Raw genomic sequence first — 22,859 nt, 5'->3', positions numbered from 1 at the left:
TGATTACCCTAATCCATAAGTAAGATTAGGGCACGCTTGCAGCCGAATAAGCTTTCTTCTTCAGCAAGCCATCTTCCGGATCCGGTTCGCTTGGGAGCGATTCGGTTTTCTCCGTCTCGACCGGGGTCGAGGGTCGGACCAGGTATGAACCCGGTCGGATCATAAACTCTCCATATCAATGCCTTTCCACACCATTCTCATAAGGTCATTTTATGTCTGCTCCTGGCTCTTTTAATTCCCTCAATCTCAATCAAACATTGCTTCGTGTTGGAGTATCCAAAGGACTCTGTTGAACATGATCTTGCCTCCTCAAAGACCTTCTTGTAGTTTATCATATATCGGAGTTACTCACAAACCAGCTCTAATATGATTATTCCTTACTTTATCCTTCTTGGATTTGCCACTCATCCATCTAAATATACTCTTGTCTCTACCACAGTCAGTTTGTCTATAAGATGCTTCGTAACTACCCACATTCCGCATCACATTGTGAACAAATTTTACTTACTTTTAAATGAATACACCAATCATACAACACTCCAGATGCACCTCACATATCCTATTTTAATTCTAGTTTAACCAAAGTTACACACCATAGGCTCCGTATTCATTCTATTTACTGTAAATTTTTTAAGATTCCAAGACTGATTTCCATAACTTTTGCTAACTTGGCATTCATCCTTGCTTTTGTCTCATCCAACAAAATGATTTATTTCATCAGCTATAAGCATACACTTAAAGGAACCTCATCTTGAATGTCTCTAGTTAAATCATCCATGGTAAGTACAACCAAGGGCTTTACATTGATCTTGATGTAACCCACTTGTAATTGGGAATTTAATACCTTGGCCGTCCGCAGTTCTTATCATTGCACCATCATACATATCTTTAAATATGTCCACATATTTATTTCCAACACTTCTCAACTACTTGTTATAAGCTTTTTCTAGGTCAGTAAAGACTATATGGAGATCCTTTTCAAATCTTTTTATCCTTCCTTAAGTCTCCTAATTAGATAAATAGGTTCCCTGAATCTTATCTGTAATATTACTTCCTAGTATTCCCAAATACCTGCCAATCCACATCAAACAAATCAAAGCTCTGGTTACCAGCATAGTACTTTCTTAATCTCCCAGAATTTATAATTGATGATGATATCCTCCGCAACATAAGTTAGAAAATGGGAGGAGAGACATCTCTTCCTTAATGCAATGCAACAGCCAGAGTGCCAGACAAAGTATCACAAGAGAAATGAAAAGCTTCCTTTAAAGCCTTTTCACCAAGACAGAGCTGCTTCTTTAGGTCTTTTATCAAGACCTCCGCAATCCTCAATGGAGTTTTACCAACCTCAGCAGCTCTGCTGAGGTGGTGAAGAAATTCCATCCAAGTCATTCAGAACAGGAAATCCACTGATAATCAACTAATGATACACACATATTTCACTGTACAATAATTTTGCAATTACCACCCACAAAATATTAAAAGAGAAATCATTTCTATAATTCGCAATGGTCTGTAAAAGTTCTATGAAATAATGTGGTTCAACTCAAATCAATTCCAAGTATCTCATCAATCACCTTTTTGTTTTAACGTAAAGAAAGGCTGTACCTAGTGCACAAGGCTTCCGCGTTTAGCAGGGTTTGAAGAGTGTCATATGTACACAGCTTTTCCTCCATTTTCACTTATATGTACAGAGTACGAATAATCAATAGGACACTCCAAACATCCAAAATAGGAAGGGAATTCTAATATAAGATAAGCTGCAAAATTTTGAAATATTATCCTGTGTTTTGCAACATGGCCAATTCTTTTTGGGCTGAAATTTGACCTGCATACATGGGATAAATTCCACCTGAAGGAAAATGCTCTGTGCTTTGAGGAATTTTACTGCTACGAAGTGTTGAAATAAAATATGATATCAGTCAGGTAAGATACAGAGGTCCTGTTAATCTAACATTTAACAACTCAATCCCTTGTCAGATCAATATTCCAGCTCCATCTGGTTCTTGCATCGTACTTCTTCTCCTAACCGCCTCTTTTGATCTAAAAGAAGTGGACTAGTCGAGTGCATTTTAATGCCTCCATCAGAGTATTATTTTCTCATACAGCAAAATCAATATTTAACCGTCCAATTAATAATCCAGCTCCCACATTAACAAAGAATTACCAAAGATACTCTGGCATATTTTTAACTGAACTATTCATGGTCCTATGTTTCCCACAACATAGATGCATGGAAAAAAAATTTCATCATTCACTACTTTAGTTTATTTTGTAATCTTTGTCAATTTAACCTTATATTAAGTTTTTCAAGAAAATGGCATTCTGCATAAGTGCTTATAGAAATACAGTATAGCATAGGCTAACACACTTTTTTTTTTTTTTTTTGGGGGGGGGGGGGGGGGGGGGGGGAGGGAGAAAAATAAGAAACTAGTTAACTTATTTTCGTGTAAAGCAGTTATCAAATATTTTGTGAGCTGCATCAACCATTACCTTGGTATAATTTGCTTTATCTAATGACCATGCCTGCAACCACAATAAATGGGATGTTTATGCATAATGTTTCTCACCGTCTAGATAAATTTCATTCACCATAGCAAATTCAATTGGAGATAGCATCGTATTTTTCAGGAAAAAGCCAAATAAATAAATAATAATAATAATAATAATAATTTGCAACTTGGTGATCTGAACCTAATGATACGCCATATATCCGGAAAACATAAAAGCAGAAAAAAGAGAGTGAGTCAGAAAATAACAGTAACAGATTATTTCTGCAGGAATTTTCACTTAATGAAGTGAAAACATATGCTGAGTTCGTTTCCCAAGCCCTTGAATATACCCATGTTGATTGTGCTGAAATGTATTAAAGTCATGGATCCTATCATGCACCAACATGCAACAAATAGCTGCTATCTACTTATCGACAAAAATAAATAAATAAATTCAAATCCACTATTACAGTGCAACCAAGTAATACCAGACAAGACTACCCAAACCTAAGGGGTAAAAAGATCCCGTAGAAAATGATCAATGCTGCTCCACAAGAACATTGTGCAATGCCAAGAGAGGATTTGGTTGAAAGATGCTGAGCCAGAAAAGGAAGGAAAGGAATCAAACACATTCAACTAATACTCAACTAACCTTAACCCTTTGTCAGATACATGTTCTTTTCCACCACTTCAAGACAGACCTATCTAGGGTTTCTTGGCTTATTCTTGTGAAAGAAAGATGTGCCAATCAAAAAGGCATGTCCCCCCCCCCGGGGTAGCAGAACCAAACTTGTTACATGCCCCCCACTCCCCAAACCCCACCCAAAAAAAAAATTTGTCCCCACAATTGAGATGTAGGACCACACCCCGTCAATGAGGTGGGCTTCCTCTACCCCCCCCCGGCCCCACTTTTTCCCCTTGGATAGCAAAACCAAACTCATCTTTTGTCTCCCCCCCCCCCCAAAAAAAAAAAAATTTGCATTTGCATATTGTTAGGAAAGGGCAATTTGGGAAATGACAGATCCATCGAGAGTTAGACTCTCGATAGGAAAAAGAGGCGGTAATTAAGAGTTTTATACCAATCGAAATTGGTTAATGCTTTCCTATATAGAATATACTTGTAAATTAGCCTATATATAGTGATATTATTTTGAGGAGTGCTCACAAGTTTGATGGGAGCCTCCACAACTAAATCGTGGCTTCCTTCTTCTCCTCTCCCTCATTCTTCCCCTTATTCTTTCTCAAAATAACATGGTATCAGAGCTGTAGGTCCTCTTATTCTTTTCGATTCTAAGAATTACTAGTACAAACAATTCTATAGAAGGGAAAGAAACCGTACCTGTGTGAGAGTCGTTTCCAGAAATTAAAGGATGCAGTTACGCTGCACTTGTTGGTGATTTTTATTTTGATGCAACTCCTTATTGAAGATCGGTGCAAGAGAATACCCAGATCTGCATTTTTTTTTCAGGTACAAATAAACTGCGTTTTGAGATATTTTTTCGTTTTTTGATTTGGGGCTGAGGAAGAGTGTCTGTAGTCTTCCTCACTCTCGATCTGTTGAATAACCATTCTTTGGAGAAGAAGCAGCCGCCGGAGTAGTTGCTGCTTGGTGTGACTTCTCTTGTTTATGACTTCTCGCTTTCGACGTTGTTTGAGATCAGAGAGAGAGAGAGAGAGAGAGTGAGAGAGAAAGAGAAGAGTGACCTGCGACGCTGCTTTAGATCAGTGTGATTTTTCGTTTCCGATCGGTGCTTTAGATCAGAAAGAGAGAGACTCTTCGTGAAAGAGAAGAGTATGGTACCATCTTCGTGAAAGAGAAGAGTAATCGAACTTGGTTTTAATCTGTTTTCTGGTTCAGTTGGTTCAACTTGGTTTTAATTTGTTTTCTGGTTCGGTTGGTTCAAGTGGTCCAAATTAATCAAGTTGGTTTATTTATGAGATTAATCTGATTCTGGGATTAATCTGGAATTTATTCTGATTCTATTTCTGATTTATGATTTCCGATTCTGATTTCTGGGATTTGATTTTAATTGTGTTGGATATGGGAGAAACTTCAAGTAAAAATACCATGATTGAAATTATTTCTTCATCCTCTCATCGGTTAACTGAGAAGAAATTGGAGGGTGGATCAAATTTCCACCAATGGAGGGCTATAGTTAAAATTGTTCTTACTGGACGGGGACAAATAGATCATTTGACTAAGACTGTACCCATAGATGATGATACTTGGGCAATTGTTGATGCACGAATACTTGGGCAGATGTTTAATTCATTGGCCGATAATATTATAGATTTGGTTACTCACTTACAAACTGTGAAGGAATTATGGGAGTATTTGAATGTGTTGTATTCTGGTCAGAATAATCTGGCTAGAATCTACGAATTGTCCCATGAATTTTATCGAGTAGATAGAAAAGGTAGAGATATTACCCAATATTTTGTAGATTTTAAAAGAATGTATGAAGAACTAAACTCTATTCTACCTATCTCCTCTGATGTCAAAACTATGCAAAATCAAAGAGAACAATTAGCTGTTATGGGTTTCTTGGGAGGTCTTGGAAAAGAGTTTGAGGCAGTTAGAGCACAGATTCTTGGTAGTGATCATGTACCCACGTTAGCTGACACATTTTCAAGAGTTCTTCGTGTTGCAAGGGAGAGTACCAATAATTCTACAGAAAATTCAGCTTTGGCAACAGTTTCTCGAGGCACTTATGGTGGACAGAATATAGGACGAACTCGAGGAAATAATACTGGAAAATATCCAGGTTCACACAACTCTACTGACAGCCCAGGACAAGTTAAGACTTGTCATCATTGTGGTCGCCCAGGACATATTCAACGATACTGTTGGAAGCTTCATGGGAAGCCCCCACACATGGCAAATGCAATTATCACTTCTGAATCAGCGTCTACAACTACTAAAGTTCATCCTGAGGGTAAGACTGTAAAGATGACTGAGGAAGATTATATTCGTTTCACTCAGTTTCAGGCCACTCAACCACAATCAGCCACTGCCACCTTGGTTCAAACAGGTAATGCTACTGTTTGCCTTTCAACCACATCTCACCCATGGATCATTGATTCAGGAGCTTTTGATCATATGACCGGGGCTACAGGTATATTTTCCTCTTTTGTTCCATCATCCTCTTTGGTTACACTTGTTGATGGCTCTCATATCAACGTTAAAGGAGTGGGTACAATTCAACTCACTCCATCCATTACCCTACCCTCAGTTCTTTACATACCTAATTTGCCATTTAACCTATTATATGTTCATAAATTTACTTCCACTAATAATTGTTTGGTGAAATTCTTTCCCAGATATTATTTATTTCAGGATCTTACGACGAAGAAGATGCTTGGTAGAGGCCGTATGTCTGGGGGGTTGTATCTATTCGAGGAGATATCCTCTACTGCTTGTTCTAGTATTTCCATCCCCCATCAAATACATTGTCGGATGGGGCATCCCTCTCTGGAAACCCTAAAATTGGTAGATAAAAGTTTTCATTCTCTGTCAAAGTTGGATTGTGAGTCTTGTCAATTTGGAAAACTTCATCGTGTGAGTTTTCCTCCTCGTATAAATACCAGATCAGACCACCCTTTCTCTCTAGTTCATTTTGATGTGTGGGGACCCTGTCCTGTTATTTCTACTTCAGCTTACAGATACTTTGTTACATTTGTGGATGATTTTTCAAGAGTCACTTGGCTTTATTTAATGAAAAATCGTTCAGAATTATTTGACATATTTTGTAATTTTGTTATTGAAATTCGTACTCAATTTGGTGTTCCTATTCGTACTTTTCATAGTGATAATGCCAAAGAATATTTCTCTGATCCTTTTTGTAAATTTATGGCGTCTAATGGGATTCTTCACCAATCCTCATGTGTCGACACTCCTCAACAAAATGGGGTTGCCGAAAGAAAAAATAGACACTTATTGGAGGTCACCCATTCTCTCTTATTTGAGATGAAGGTTCCTAAATCCTTTTGGGCTGATGCAGTTTCAACTGCTTGTTATCTTATTAACAGGATGCCTTCATCTGTCTTAAAAGGTGGCATTCCTCATTCTCTCTTATTTCCTTCATCTCCCTTATTTACTTTGCCTCCTCGCGCATTTGGTTGTGTGTGTTACATTCGTAATCATCGCCCAGGGATCTCTAAAACTTGATCCTCGTGCACTTAAGTGTATTTTTGTTGGGTACTCTCGCACTCAAAAGGGGTATCGTTGTTATTCTTCTGACTTACGAAGATATTTTGTCACTGCAGATGTGTCATTTTTTGAGTCAACTCCTTTTTCCACTGAATCTCATAGTTTAACTGACCTAAATGATGATCTATGTATTTTTGAAAGTGTGTCTCCACAGGGTACAGTTCCTTCCCCTCCACCTCTGCCAGACATCACCAAAGTGTACATGCGCCGGCCAAAACCACCAACTCCCCCCTCTGCACCTACGGTCTCTACCTCTGTGCCGACTTCGTCTGTTGATCCTGCGGACGTTCCTGCCAAATCTGACCTTGATATTCCCATTGCTCTTCGGAAAGGTACTCTTTCTTGTGTTCAGTATCCCATCTCTAACTTTATTTCATATTCTACTTTATCACTTGGGTTCTCTACTGCTCTATCTACTATCGAGACTTATCCTATTCCTAAGAATGTTCTTGAAGCCTTGTCTAATCCTGGGTGGGTCAGTGCAATGAACGAAGAATTACAAGCCTTAGAAGACAATCAGACTTGGGATCTTGTGCCTTTACCCTCAGGAAAGACAGCTATTGGTTGTAGGTGGATATTCACTGTGAAAGTTAATCCTGATGGTTCTTTAGCTCGCCTGAAAGCTCGTCTTGTTGCCAAGGGCTATGCTCAAGTTTATGGCATAGATTATGTTGATACTTTTTCGCCTGTTGCCAAGCTTACTTCCATCCGTATTTTAATCTCTCTTGCCACTACATACAAGTGGCCCTTGTTTCAATTGGATGTGAAGAATGCCTTCCTTCATGGAGATTTACATGAGGAAGTGTATATGGAGCAACCACCTGGGTTTGTTGCTCAGGGGGAGAAGAATAAGGTTTGTCGCCTCCGCAAATCATTATATGGTCTCAAGCAATCACCTCGAGCATGGTTTGGACGATTCACTACTGTTGTAATAGAATTTGGGATGACTCGTTGTGAAAGTGATCACTCTGTATTCTTTAAAAACTCTGATGCAGGCAAAATCTTTCTTGTAGTTTATGTTGATGATATTGTCATTACAGGAAATGACACTTCAGGAATTGATAGGTTAAAGACCTATTTGCAAGAGAAATTTCAGACCAAAGACTTGGGCAAGTTAAAGTATTTTCTAGGAATAGAAGTTGCCCAATCAACAAAGGGCATCTTCTTATCTCAACGGAAGTATGTACTAGATTTGCTTTCTGAAACAGGAATGTTGGGATCAAAACCCATAGACGCTCCCATGGAATGTAACTTAAAGTTAATGCCAGACGATGGAACCATTCTTGATGATCCAGAGAAGAAGTCTGAAGGCTTGTTGGAAAGCTGAATTATCTTACTGTGACTAGACCTGACATTGCCTTTCCAGTCAGTGTTGTGAGTCAATTTTTGTCTGCCCCACGAACATCACATTGGGATGCAGTTATACGAATTCTGAGGTATCTTAAGAAAGCACCAGGACGTGGACTTCTTTACACTAATCATGGGCATAGAAATGTTGAAGGATTCTCTGATGCTGATTGGGCTAGATCACCTATTGATAGAAGATCAACTACAGGCTACTGCACATTCGTTGGAGGAAATCTTGTATCATGGAAAAGTAAGAAACAAACTGTGGTAGCAAGATCAAGCGCAGAATCTGAGTATCGTGCTATGGCACAGGTAACATGCGAGATGGTATGGATAAAACAATTACTCCAAGAATTAGGAATTATTGATGACACACCAATGAAGTTATGGTGTGATAATCAAGCTGCGATTCATATAGCATCAAATCCAGTTTTTCATGAACGTACCAAGCATATTGAAGTTGATTGCCACTTTGTTCGTGAGAAGTTACTACAAGGCATAATATCCCCCAAGCATGTGAGGACTGGAGAACAACTCGCAGATTTGTTCACCAAAGCTCTAGGGAATACAAGAGTTACCTATATTTGTAACAAGCTGGGCATGAGTAATATATATGCTCCAGCTTGAGGGGGAGTGTTAGGAAAGGGCAATTTGGGAAATGACAGATCCATCGAGAGTTAGACTCTCGATAGGAAAAAGAGGCGGTAATTAAGAGTTTTATACCAATCGAAATTGGTTAATGCTTTCCTATATAGAATATACTTGTAAATTAGCCTATATATAGTGATATTATTTTGAGGAGTGCTCACAAGTTTGATGGGAGCCTCCACAACTAAATCGTGGCTTCCTTCTTCTCCTCTCCCTCATTCTTCCCCTTATTCTTTCTCAAAATAACACATATTTTATCTACATTCAATAAAATTCTAGGGTCCAGCCAAGACTATCCATGTAAGTTCTGGGTTTAAAAGAAATTAAATAATAATAACTATGCGGTATTCACCACCTCTCAGCACCCTAACATCTTTTTTATCTTGCTTACTCATTTCAGAACTCTAAAATTTCCCTCACAAGGGTCCACCAATCACTTGAAGTAGTCTTCTTCTTTTCTTTTCTTTTTTGGGGTGGGGTGGGGTTGGGTTTGGTGGTTGAGGGTGGGAGGATAGACCAGGATACAGAATCCCAAAACTGAAATGAGATGAACACCGAGTGCATAACAGATGGATAACCTATTCTGAAAGATCTTTCTTTTCCCTCCGCATTTTTTAAGACAGTAAAAAAGTGGCTCTTGCAAGGTTATATATATTTTTCCAAAAATAGGATGTTTTAACTACCAGGAACTAGGGTTAAAAGGTAATATAAAGTTGATTGAATTAAGGGGCAAACAGATTCTCAAGGGAATAAAAAAAGACCATGTACAATGTATTTCAATTGTCTGTATAGATGAAGGACTACTAAAAATGCACGAGGCTCTCACTAGTACAGTGTCTGGAAGGGGTAAATGGAAGCAGCCTTACCCCTGCAATAGCACAACTTAACCATTGCCTAAGGGTCACCTAGTTCTAAAAACAAGCAAATAAACACAACTGAAAAAACGAAAAAACAGAACACTTTCTTTTCATCATAAAATGTAGGTACACTCAAATAGAAATTTGTAGACTGTTATAAAGCAAAGTCTGCTTTTACTAAAGCAGAAGCTTGTAGTTTACTCAAACTAGTAATTCAAGATTATCATAAAAAGTAATATTGTAAAAAGTGTAGAGAGCTTCAGAAAACCTGGAAAAGCAAACCCAATGCTAAGATGGTGTGAGCAGGAATCATTATATTACGCTTGAATGCCTGCTAAACACCACAAACAGTGAATTTTAGTTTGCAGCCATCATTTTTGTCTGGAGAAAAACAAATTTATATATATATTAAGGGCATAAAATCAACAAGATAATTAATATTAAAAGCAAGAGGAAAGGAAACAGGTGAAGGATTTACCTGAGGCATGTAAACTGCAACCAATATGGCACTGAGATAATTCATCAGCAAAAGACCAGAGCCAAGTAATGCAATATTTTTAACACCAAGCTTTGTTGCAAGGGTTGATATTCGAAACCTGAAAATTTGTACATAAAACAGATTTCTAAGAAAAAACACAATGAAACAAGAGATTCACACAATTCATAAAACATCTTCTGTGCCTTTGAAGTTCAACAAGAATTTTGTGTAGATGTTAACTCAAGTTGCAGAGACCTTATAACTGGAGGCATGGTTGGCTTTAAGCTGTAAGAAGTAGATGTCAACATGTGAATTGCTGAAGCATAGATTAGTATGCAACCTCAGTGTTGAAATGGTTTATGAACTCAAGTCAGCCAGATTCAAACTAATCTGTATTACAAATACTTAGGGTTATCTGCACGAATCCTTTTCCCAGTTTCACTTAAGAAGACCAGAACATGTTCAAGACAATGATGGTAGAATTGCATAGGATGGCATTGTGAAAGATCCAAGCAAGGGCAATATAAATTTATCATTGCAGAAAAGAAATTTATTTCTAGACCTTCCCCTCCAAACTCAAGTAGGTACTACATTTCAATTGGCGCAGAATAACAGAGTTACATAAACCCAATGATGCAAGTAACTCACCTACATGGGCTCATTTTATTAGAAAGCAAGGATTTTGTATATGATGAGCCTTTAGTCAAAACATGTTTTCATAGGAATTGAGCCCCTTTAATGAGCTTAAAATGTGCACAGAGGCAATGCATACTGCATAAATTAAGTGGTCATTTTACTCCTTTTTGTAATAGTTATTAAGGTTTTTTTTTTTTTTCATTCTTTTTGGATGGTTTTGGGAGGGAGCGTGCTGGTAAAGTTCAGTCCTGTTTTGAGTGAGTTACCTTCATTAGAAGGATTGGGTTAGGCATTTTCTTATTGGTGTTTGAGTCTGTTTTGAGTCCAGTAAAGGGTTCCACCACCCTTGTACTCAAATTTTCTTAATCAGACACTTGGTTTGAACCTTTTCTTTTTTCCGTAAAGTTAAAATTTTATTACGAGATGTAGTGTTATGCAGTGGGGATAGCCTTAATGACTACTTCATTCTTTTGTTCCATCAAGATTCAAGTAAATACTCCATTGTTTTCTGCAATTTTTATATCCTGTCCAATAATTTCAAGTTTTTCATTCAGGAATTCCCGTATTGTTCTGAGGTCCAAAGACAGGATGTTTGGGAGAGAATACCATAAGAAAGGAGATGCTGTTGAAAGCTACTAATGATGTATTCCATATCATTATCACTCTGATCTCTGAAGAACAAAATGGTGGCATTAAATCAAGTCTGAAGAATGGCAATAAACAAATAAAAAACCATCATGGTCATAGAGGGACCTCAGATGTCAGAGTGAATAACTGGACAAGGATCATTACTTTTAAAATCACTTGTTGGATAAGAATACCGAGTGTGTTTGGCAAATTCACAAATATCATAGTTGAGTTGTTCTAAACCACAATCTCTAACCAATTTGGGAACATTGAACATAAAATATGAAAAGAAAGATATCCCAAGTGGCAATACCATGGTGAAGCTTGGTTAATTTACTTTCAGAATGAAGGCTGTGAATGGAACACGGGAGTGGAATTGTTGGTGGAGAATCAAAGAAAGAGAGACTAGAGACCATCATGGGGCCCAACCATACCCAATTGTGGTGTCTAAAACAGATTTCAAACAAGCGTTAAATAGAAAAGAAGTGAACAAAATAATTCACACTATTCAAGGGGTTAATCACTTAATAGACAACCAACTGGCACAACATGGGAACATGTAAAACAACAGAAAGAGAAAGCTGGGGAGAACAGGAAACAGAACCTTTACCTAAAATGAAGTACATAGACCCATCATCAGAATGTAACTTATCCCAGCCAGAGCAACTAAAATAGAAATGGGAGACCTCTAAGTTACTAGTCATGTGACTCATAGCACCAGAGTAAATTAATCATGAGGGATTTAAAGATGAGAGATGAGACTCACTTGACTGAGTAAGCTCTGAAACAAGAGAGGAACTAGTGGTGAGTTGTATCACAAGTTTTGGATGGCAGCCATCTGATCCAGAGAGAAAGGTGTAGAAGTAGAAACCGCAAGACCAACATCAGATGATTCAAAGAGATGATCCTGGGAATGGGTACTGCTCTGTTTCATATGGTACCACCCCTGGGACGCCCATCAAGCTTCCAACAAGTTTCTTGTGTGTTATAGCCTTATAGGGGCGACTGCAATAATCACACTTTTCACGGCAGTAGGAGCTTTCAAGGAGTACACATAAATAGGTGCAGGTGGTGTAGTGAACAACGCAGAATGAAACAGGACACTTTGAGAATCATGACTCTGTATGTTCTTAAGATTGGACCAGTACACACAAATAGGTGCAGGTGGTGTAGTGAACAACACAGAATGAAACACTTTGAGGAATCATGACTGTATATGTTCTTAAGATTGGACCAGATCATATGCAATGTCCGAAATTTTGGTGAATTTCAGCGAATACAGCCAGATTTCGACCCCCCATTTCAGGGATATTTTAGGTCATTTTTTGCCCAAATTTGGTGTATAGCCTAATTTGACGCCAATATTTGGTAAATTTGAATTAGTTCCTACAAATTTTTTCATAGATATTCTCCTTCCTAGCCACATTTAACAGGTTAACCTTGAGGCCTAAATCATTCGGACATAATTGGAAAGATTACCTGTTGACTTTGAAGATTCCATTACAGAATCCCTTCATAATTTAAATTGTTTCCATAAATTCTTTCATGTATATACTCTTCCCTAACCACATTTGGCATGTTGCCTTTTGAGGCCTAAATCACTGGAATATAATTGGTAAGATTGCTCATTGATCTTGAAGATTTTGCTACAAAATGTCTTCCTAATTTGAATTATTTTCAGAAATTATTGTGTAGATTCTCCTCCCTAACCACATTTGGCACATTGCCTTTTGAGGCTTGAATCATTGGGACAGAATTGGTAAGATTGTCAATTGACCTTGAAGATTCCTCTAAAGAATTGCGAGAGAAATCGCCAAAATATCGCAAAAATTGAGATTTTGGCGATATATTTGTAGATTCAGCGATATATCGCTGATATTTCAGCGAGTTCTGCTCGTTTCAGTTTCACCCCTAAAAAAATTTTAATTACCGCCGAACCGGCCGAAATTCGGCAATATTTTTTTTTTTTGATGAATAAATAATATATTAATGAAAAAGGAAACAAACAAAGACGGTATTTAGGGAGAATACCGGAAAGAAAGGTTAAGACCCCAGGAGACAACAGTAAGCTTGTTCCATGGGGTATCATCAATCAGGGGATGGGGAGAAGCTACAAGCCTAGAAGAAACATCAAAATATATGGCATTCCAAATCATATCTTTCAAGTGAGATTTGGATGTCCATCTCCGAAGATTATGCTCCCACCAAAGATGATGGACAGAGGCACAGAACACAAGCTTACCAACATATTCGGCGATATGTTGTTATGATTATATACCTGATATGGAGAAATTATGATCAGACCGGGTTCATACCTGGTTTGACCCTCGACCCCGGTCGAGACAGAGGGAACCGACTCGCTCCCGAGCGAACCGGATCAAGAAGATGGCTTGCTGAGGAAGAAAACTTATTCAGCTACAAGCACGCCCTAATCCTACTTATGGATTAGGTTAATTACCCTAATGATAGCAGACTCGAATTGACGGCTACGGCTAATCATTATCGAAGGGATAATCATCATATAACCTAAAGGTTATCTCAGGAGTCTTCTACTAGTCCAAACTAGTAGAAGTCTATTGCTCAATGGATCTAACTGTTAAGATCCAACGACTACCCGAAGAAGGCTCAAGTGCATCCAACGAAGGAGATTCAAAGGTACACTCTATCTAAACCTCACTGCCATACGAGGTGAGGGGATCGAAAACACACACAATCTGAGACTCAGACTCAGATTCAGATACATACTGATAGACGTAAACTATCAGCGGCTTACGATCTAGATCACCTTTCCCGATTCTTTATTCCTTAGCTCGTGCTTCTAGCAGAGCCGTTTGTGATTAAGTTCATCAACTGACTTAGCCTTCGGAGGTGGACTCCCGACCCCCGCGGTCGGGCCACATCTGACGCTTTCGTTTTGTAGGTCATCACGAGGAGATCTAAGGGCTGAGCAGATTTTGGACGCATCATTTGGCGCCGTCTGTGGGAAACGACTTGAAAAGCCATGGTGACTAGATCAGCAGCAGCCGCTGCACAGCGCGATTCCGGTGTTCAGATCCCTGGAGCAAATAATCCAAATATTCCCCAGGGAAGCCAAAATCCTATCGAGGTAGATGGTGGTCAGGGAGGACGTAATCCTCCTGATACATTACAAGATCAATTGAATCAGGTAAAGATTCAACTTTTGGAGGTGAGCCAAGCACTCCGCATGCTCACCAGACGAGTGGTTTTACCACAAGAACCTGATCAACGCGATTCAGGGAGACGTGCGTTGCCACGTGATCAAAGATTGGTCGAAGACCGGAATATCGGTCGAAATTTTCGTGAAGGAGACCGAGGACCTAGGAGGATTGACGATCAACCTAGGCGAGACGATCGGTTCGACGGACCGCAAGAGAGTACAACCGATTCAAATACAAGGTTGGATACAGGGGTAAGAACTCACTCACCAACTGTCAGAAGAACCGTTCGTGATGATCGAGCAGTTCACGACGAGCGGAATGTTCGGGAAGGACAGGCAGTTCGTGATGATCGAATAGCACGTGATGATCGTGTTAATCGAGGTCGTAATCATATCGCTGAAGATCACCCGACCCAGATTGGTCAAGAATTGGCCAACATCAATGAGAAATTAGGGCAGTTGGCTAAGGGAAGGATAACTGAGGATATTTACTCAGTCATTCGAAAGACCCCCTTTGCCGAGCCAATTGCGGGATATCAGTTTCCCCATAACTTTCGTTTGCCTACCTTTTCTACATTCGATGGCTCCGGAGATCCAACAGCTCACATTGGCTATTACCAACAGACCATGGCAGTTTCAAGTAATTCTGACGAAATTTTATGCAGGGTTTTTGGTTCATCTTTAATTGGAGCAGCACAAAAGTGGTTTTCGAACCTCCCCTCTGGAAGGATCGTAAACTTTGATGCATTGGCGCGCAAATTTATAGGGTGATTCCAGAGTGGAATACGAGTCAAAAGACAGAGGAAACTTTGTTTCTTGTCGGACAAGGAAAAAACGAATCAATCAGAGAGTTTCTGAAAAGATTCAACAAAGTAATGATGGAGATAGAAAATTTGGATGAGCAAGTAGCCAAAACTGCTCTATTCACGGGACTCACTAATCGGAAACTCCTGGAGTTATTACTACAGGATATGCCTGCGACTTATGCTTGAGTTGGTACAGAGATGCCGAGCGAAGTCATGGAGATTCTAGATGCGCACCAAGGAGATAATAAAGTCTCCAATAAGGAACGAAGGCTCTGAGCGAAGCGAAGCCAAAGAAAAATGTCCGTGATCGGGTTGGAAAATCTCAGGCTTGGCGCCAAAGGTCTCCCGGTAAAAGTGAGTACACTCCATTGAATGTTCCTCGGGCTGATATTTTAAATATCATCAAAAGAAAAAATATCTTGAAGTGGCCGCCTAAAATTCTTTTGAAACCCGGAGAGCGACGGGATCGAGAAAAGTATTGCCGATTCCACAAGGACTATGGTCATTATACAAATGACTATCGTCATCCCGAAAGCGATATTGAGAGATTAATATCTCGGGGACACTTGTCCAATTTTGTTAGCGAAGGAGGGAGGAGCCACGTGAGCCACGCGCGATCGCTCCTAAAAGGGATCGTTCGGTTAGTTCAAAACGATCAAGGGAGGCTCCGAAGTCTAAGAAGGGCAAGGAGGTGATTGAAGCTACTCGGTCACCGATCCTTACCATCTTCGGGGGACAAGAGCCCGAATCACTCCGGAGTTTGAAAACAAAATCCAAATTTGTCGGAACCGGAGAGACGCAGAAGCGAAAAAAGCTGAATGGTGAAGATTCTATCACCTTTGGCGAGGAGGACGAAAGAGGCGTTTGTTTACCTCATGATGACGCCATAGTCATCAAGGTAGAGATTGCACGTCGGGAAGTGCATAGAGTTTTGGTTGATACGGGGTCTGCAGTGACCTAATTTCTTATGAAGTGTATCAAAAATTGAAGGTGGATCAGGACTTGATGGAACCTTCATCCACACATCTATATGGATTTGCAGGGTCATCTGCGGTGGCGGAAGGATCTGTCCAATTGGACTTATCTATTGGAAGTTTTCCTAAGAAAACAACCGTCCGAATCAATTTTTTGGTGGTTCGGGAACTGCCAGCTTACAATATTATCCTCGGGCGACCATCTTTATCCAAGATAGGTGCTATTGTTTCGACAAAACACCTGAAGATAAAAATCCCGACTGATATGGGAATTTGTCAAGTCTCCTCTGACCAGAGGATCTCTCGGCAATGTTACGTTGCCTATTTAAAAGACAAAGAGGGCCCGAGGAAGGTAACTGCCCTACCTATAGAAGTTCGAGATGATCGGGAAGAAGCAGAGATGCAAAGACCGAACCGGTGGAGAAGCTGGAACAAATCCAGTCGTGTACCGAGGATGAGAAAAAGATTACTTATATCGGGTCTAAACAACTGGAGGAATTTAAAGATGAGTTGAAGTTATTTCTTCAACAGAATAAAGATGTATTTGCATGGTCTGCTGAAGACATGCCAGGAATCGATCGGGCTGTCGCAGAGCACAAACTCTGGATAGATCCTAAGGTGAAACCAGTGATACAAAAAGGGAGAAATTTCTCCATTGAAAAGTATGAAGCCGTTCGTAGTGAAGTTGAAAAACTCAAAAATTCTGGTTTCATAGAACCAATTGAATGCCCAACTTGGTTGGCCAACGTGGTAATGGTAAAAAAGGCGAATGGGAAGTGGAGGATGTGTACAGACTACACAGATCTTAACAAGGCTTGCCCTAAAGATTGCTATCCGTTGCCTCGGATTGACCTCTTGATAGATGCGACTGCAGGATATGAACAAGGAGGATGAGAAGTTTACAGATCCTTATGATGGGGATGAGTCTGAAAGCTATTATTATAAGGTCATGCCTTTTGGCATGAAAAATGCAGGAGCCACATATCAGAGGGCCGTCAACAAGATTTTCAAAGATTTGATAGGGAAGAATGTTTAAGCTTATATTGACGACATGCTTGTAAAGAGCTTTACAAAAGTAAATCATATTGCAGATTTGACTAAGGTATTCTCAGTACTGCGAAAGTATCAAATGAAGCTGAATCCAGAAAAGTGCGCCTTTGGAGTTTCCTCGGGCAAATTTTTGGGCTTCATGGTGTCACAGAGAGGAATTGAGGCTAATCCTGCCAAAATACAAGCTCTGGTTGATATGGAGGCTCCCAAAACTGTTCGCGATGTGCAGTGTTTAACAGGGAGAGTTGCTGCTTTGAATCGATTCATCTCCAAGTCTGGAGAAAAATATTTTCCTTTCTTCAAGGCACTCAAAGATTTGAGGGGCAGCAAGGAAGCAAAATGGACCGAAGAGTGCCAGAAAGCTTTCGAGGAGTTAAAAGGAGCACTCAAACAACCACCGATTTTGTCCAGACCAGAGAAGGGGGGAAATATTACAGTTATATCTAGCGACGTCCTTTTCAGCGGTCAGTGCAGTACTTGTTCGTGAAAAAGATAAAAAACAATGGCCGATTTACTATGTAAGCCACGTGTTGCTAGATGCGGAGACAAGATATTCGCAGATTGAGAAGCGAGCTCACGCTCTCTCATGATGGCCGCCGGGAAGCTAAGGCCATATTTTCGGGCTCATCCAATTGAGGTATTTACAACTTTTCCTCTTAGTAAAGTTCTTAATAAACCTGATTTATCCGGAAGGATGGTGTCTCGGTCGGTCGAACTCGGCGAGTTCCAAGTGAGCTTTAAGCCCAGAACCGCAATCAAGGCTCAGGCGTTAGCCGATTTTGTAGTAGAAACTACTGCACCGGTGGAATCCACCATCGAGGATCCCATTATACCAACCACTTGGGAGGTATATGTAGATGGTTCGAGTAATAAAGATGGAGCAGGAGCTGGAATTCTATTAAAAAGTCCAGCAGGATTTATTATTCGATATGCTTTAAGATTTGCATTTGAAGCAAGTAATAACGAAGCAAAATATGAGGCTCTGATAGCTGGACTTCGGTTGTCAAAAGCATTGTCTATTGCAGATGTTACTATTTATAGTGACTCTCAACTTATAGTCAACCAAGTCCGGGGGGAGTATGGTATTAATGAACCACGCTTGCAGAAATATCAAGAGATAGTGCAGGCATTTCAAAACCAATTTCGGAATTTGAAGATATCTCAGATTTCAAGGAATGAAAATTCAGTGGCAGATGAGCTATCCCGACTAGCCAATGCCAAAGAAAAGAATCTAGACCCTTCGGGCTATATTGAAGAGATAACTTTTCCAAGTTATCATGAGAAAGAAATTTCTTATATTGAAGCGGAGCGTTCTTTGGATGGATCCGATAATCGAGTATCCGAGAGATGACAAATTACCCGAGGATCCGAAAGAGGCAAGGTTGATCAAGATACGATCAGGTGAGATTTGTCATTCGAAATGGGAGACTATACAAAAGATCTTATTCGGACCCCTTATGAGATGTATAGGCCCCGAAGGAGCAAAATCAGCTTTGGCTGAGGTTCATAAAGGAATTTGTGGAGCTCACATGGGTGGACGAGCCCTGGCCCACAAAATTCTAAGACTTGGGTTATATTGGCCTAAGATCCAAGAGGCTGCTATGGAATATGTTCGTCGGTGTGGTAACTGCCAAATTCATGCTACAGTATCGAAGCGCCCGGCTAAAACCATGACTTCAATTCTAGATCCCATTCCCTTTGCGATGTGGGGAATTGATATCATGGGCAAATTCACCAAGGCGTCAGGCGGACGGGAATATCTGATAGTAGCAATTTATTACTTCACGAAATGGGTTGAAGCCAGTACACTAGCAGCAATTACTGAGAAAAAAGTGGAGAAATTCGTGCTTGAGTCAATCATATATCGCTTTGGGATACAAAGATTATCGTCACTGACCATGGTACTCAGTTCGACTGTCCGCAATTTGAGCAATTTTGCGGAACATATATGATCGAGCATCGTATGTCCTCAATGGCATACCCCCAGAGCAATGGACAGGTAGAGGTTACTAACCGAACGCTACTTGGAAGGAATAAAGAGAAGACTCGAAGCTGACAAGGCTTCTTGGGTCGAAGAACTTCATAATGTACTGTGGGCCTATAGAACTACAGTTCGAACACCCACAGGAGAAACTCCATTCAGGTTAGCATATGGATCCGAAGCATTGGCACCCGTGGAGATAATGGCGGGAACATTACGGGATCGAGAGTTCGAGGAAAAAGCAAATGAGCAAGGACTGCTTGATAGTCTTGATCTGTTGGACGAAGTTCGGGCAAAGGCAATAGCACGAACTCAACATTATCAAAAAAGGATAGCGTCTCATTATAATACTCGAGTGAAGAATCGTCGGTACTTAGCCGGAGATTTGGTGTTAAGAAACACCTTAGCTTCCGACCCGCGTCACCAAAGAAAATTGGACCCTTCCCAGGAAGGACCTTATATGGTTGTAAAACCATTTGGTTTAGGAGCTTACAGGCTGAAGAACATCAACACCCAGAAAGAGTTGGATCGTTCGTGGAATGCCAGGCATCTTAAAAAGTTTTATCCTTGATGATGATTTCAATTTTGTTCGCGATGTAAACATTTTCAACTCAATCAATGCAATCTTTGGCTTTCAACAAATTATCTTTTGATTGGGGGGCATCATACACCACATTCAAGAATAAGGTCCAACTATAAGGCATCGGATGAAAATCCGTGTGGGTCCTTCAACACTTATAGAATTTTTTCGGAATCTCTTAAGTCGAGGCATCGGATGAAAATCCGAGTAAGTTCCTTTTACAAGGCGTCGGTTTGAAACCTGAGTAAGTTCCTTCAAGACTTATTGAATTTTCGAATTATCCTTAAGTAAAGGCATCGGTTTAAAACCCGAGTGAGTTCCTTCTCAGACTTATTGTATTTCTCCGGAAATCCTAGTAAAGGCATCGGTTTAAAACCCGAGTGAGTTCCTTCTCAGACTTATTGTATTTCTCCGGAAATCTTTAAGTAAAGGCATTGTTTCAAACAACTAAGACCTAATGCAACAGCGATTCAAGTGGCTAGCAAAGTTCAAGATGAAGTTAATTTCTTATTTCTTCAAAAGATCGAAAGAGGCCAGTATCAAAACATAAGATTACAAGAGCTGGATACAATCTTCGGTCAAAAAAGAAAGTCATCATCGGTGATTATTAAGAAGTCATACAAGATCGGCACAACTTTGCTAGAACAAACATATGAGTCAACCATTGGTGTGGATTCAAGGAAAAGAAGAGGAGAAATGAGGATTACAAAAAATATCTCGGTATGCATAAGATCCTCCGCAATTTCATACTCTTTGTCCAGCTTGTCCAGGAGAAGTATGGTCCTCGACCAAACTTGCATTCAAGACGAGCTCGTCATAATTGACTCCTTCCGGGGGAGAATAAACAGGAGAATCTTCCGGATAATGCATAATATCCGGATCGGAAGGTGGAGGATCAATCTTATCTTTGGTCCAGTCAGGAGGAGGAATACCCAGGTCGGTAAATACTTCAGGATGGCAAACAGCACTGTAGGGAGTCGTATCAAAATGAGGATCCTTCCTTAATATTGGTTCCCATACTTCGTTCTCACCATCCTAGTACGCCTGCAAGTTATAAGCATTCATCATATCAACAAAGGGCTTACTGTGTAAATACTTGAAGACGCAGGCTCTACGAACATCAGTTGGAAGGGATTCGGGCAAAGGAACGACAACTTGCCTTTGGGGTAACGTTTCAGATCCTTTGGCTCCTGACTTTCCAACTCCTCGTTCCAGTTGCCGGATCTTCTCCCTGGCATCATCCAAGTCCGACTGAAGACGACCGATCATCGAATTCTTTTCTCCTATAACCTCCCAAGCTAGTTTCCTAAGGCGAGCAATCTCAGCATCTTTAGCTTCAGAGATTTCCCCGAAGCTTGGAAACTTCATTGCTCAACCTATTGAGCCTAAAGGCTGCTTCCACTTGGTTGTGGAAGTTACCAGTAAGACTCCTGCAAACAACTTCCGAGTTAAAAAGAAGCAGAAGAGTAATTTTTCAGAATCAAAAGATAATGAAGAAAGACTTACATCACCAATGACTTCATAAAGACTTCATCTGAAAGTGTGGAAACACTGCGCTCTCAAAAGTCATTCGAGCAGCAGTGCACCATTCCAACGCTCTGTCAAACTCGTTTGACACTAATTCGGGCGAAGGATGAGAAGGATGAGCTGCATCACCTGTCACCCGACGGCGCTTCCTGGTGGCAAAATCCTCCAACTCCAAAGGAGAGGAGGAGGATGCCAAACAAGCACTAGAATTGGAAATAGGAGCAGCACCTGCTGGGACCACACCTTCATCAGAGGCCAACATAGTTGCCTCAGATGCCCGAAGAGTCTCCTTCGGGGGTGCACCAACGGTCTCTGCAACAGGGGCGTTAGCAGCGCCATCAACAACGGAATGATCAAGGTCTTCCTGGGAAAGACGAGCGATCACTTCGGGTAAAAGAGGCGTAGGGGTGGCATCAATAGAAACTGTGGGAATCTGACTTGAAGATTCACCAACAGAAGTCGCCTTACGCTTGGAGGATTCACTAGCTGAAACCACCTCCCTGGCCCCAACCACTGCCGACGGAACGATTTTCTTGCTAGACTTCACTCTGATAAAGTTTGGGTTGATCTTGGGAGCCACTATATAAACAGAGAAACCGTATCAGTACAGATATCCAACGACGACAAAAAAGAGGGAAAACCCTAGTTTTCTATCACTTATGAAAAACCCGATTAACTAAACCCCAAGTACTACTACTGTGCAGTTTACTCGGGGGGAAGTGGGGAAAGAGATGAGTAATCAAAAAACTCACTTGTTCAGAAGTTGATAGAGCTATTGTTGGAGTACGAGGAATACGGAAGCAGGCAGAAGGACGGAATGTCGCTTTAGCACTTTAGCAAATCTAACTTGCAGATAGCAGGATAGATGGAGAGTACCCACGAAGGCTTTAAATAGCCTCAGGTATTAAGACGACGGTTGAAAGCTAAGGACAACCAATGGCCCAGATCGAAATGACGCTTCGAAATCCGCAGAAAGCAAGATCAACGGTCGGAGGGACGCCACATGGAAACATGTGGAGGCGAGCACCCGATGTAGGGATACCTCCAATCGTCGCACCGCCATTGTAATAATGGATGTATTTCCAATTCATTGGAAACAAAGAATGGTATAACAGAGCAAGGAAACGTTTGGACATCGCAGATACGAGAAGGGAAACGTGTGGACTTTGCAGTAAATGAAGTAGTGGGGAAGATTAATGCATCTTTCCAAAACGCATCTTCACAATATCTCTACAAGATTATTATTCGTCGAAGAATGTGAAGTTAAGTGATAAGTTTTATCATTTATACTTTGATATTCAAGACAAGAGTTCAGCAGGAGACAGGAAAATGGAAAGGCCAACATGAAAAAGAAGTGTCTATTCATTAGCAATGAGGTCAATATTTACAAAAAAAAAAAAAAAAAAGATAACTCCCTAAGCCTCTTCTTCATTGTTGCCCGAGGGACCCTGGTCGGGAGGACTTTTCT

At 40.4% G+C, this 22,859-nt stretch overlaps 1 protein-coding gene across 2 annotated transcripts in view; it reads right to left on the bottom strand.

Moving 5' to 3' along the window:
• Nucleotides 1-22,859, bottom strand: part of LOC149001333 (homogentisate prenyltransferase) — a 59,302-nt gene that overhangs the window by 14,613 nt on the left and 21,830 nt on the right. Inside the window, exons 7-9 of one of the 2 annotated variants that reach the window (XM_089137305.1) lie at nucleotides 10,033-10,150; nucleotides 9,823-9,888; nucleotides 2,494-2,526 (exon numbers count right to left, since the gene is read on the bottom strand). In XM_089137305.1, coding sequence (XP_088993431.1) covers nucleotides 2,494-2,526; nucleotides 9,823-9,888; nucleotides 10,033-10,150 — 217 coding nt within the window. The remainder of the gene's footprint in view (nucleotides 1-2,493; nucleotides 2,527-9,822; nucleotides 9,889-10,032; nucleotides 10,151-22,859) is intronic. The other variant, XM_089137307.1, reaches the window with a different exon arrangement.

This window comes from Hakea prostrata, chromosome 10, assembly GCF_041222555.1.
Source record: "Hakea prostrata isolate BN-2017 chromosome 10, UWA_Hpros_2, whole genome shotgun sequence".
In the NCBI taxonomy this organism is placed as follows: domain Eukaryota; kingdom Viridiplantae; phylum Streptophyta; class Magnoliopsida; order Proteales; family Proteaceae; genus Hakea; species Hakea prostrata.
Note: the sequence above shows the minus strand (reverse complement) of the source record. Positions and strands in the feature narration are given on the sequence as shown.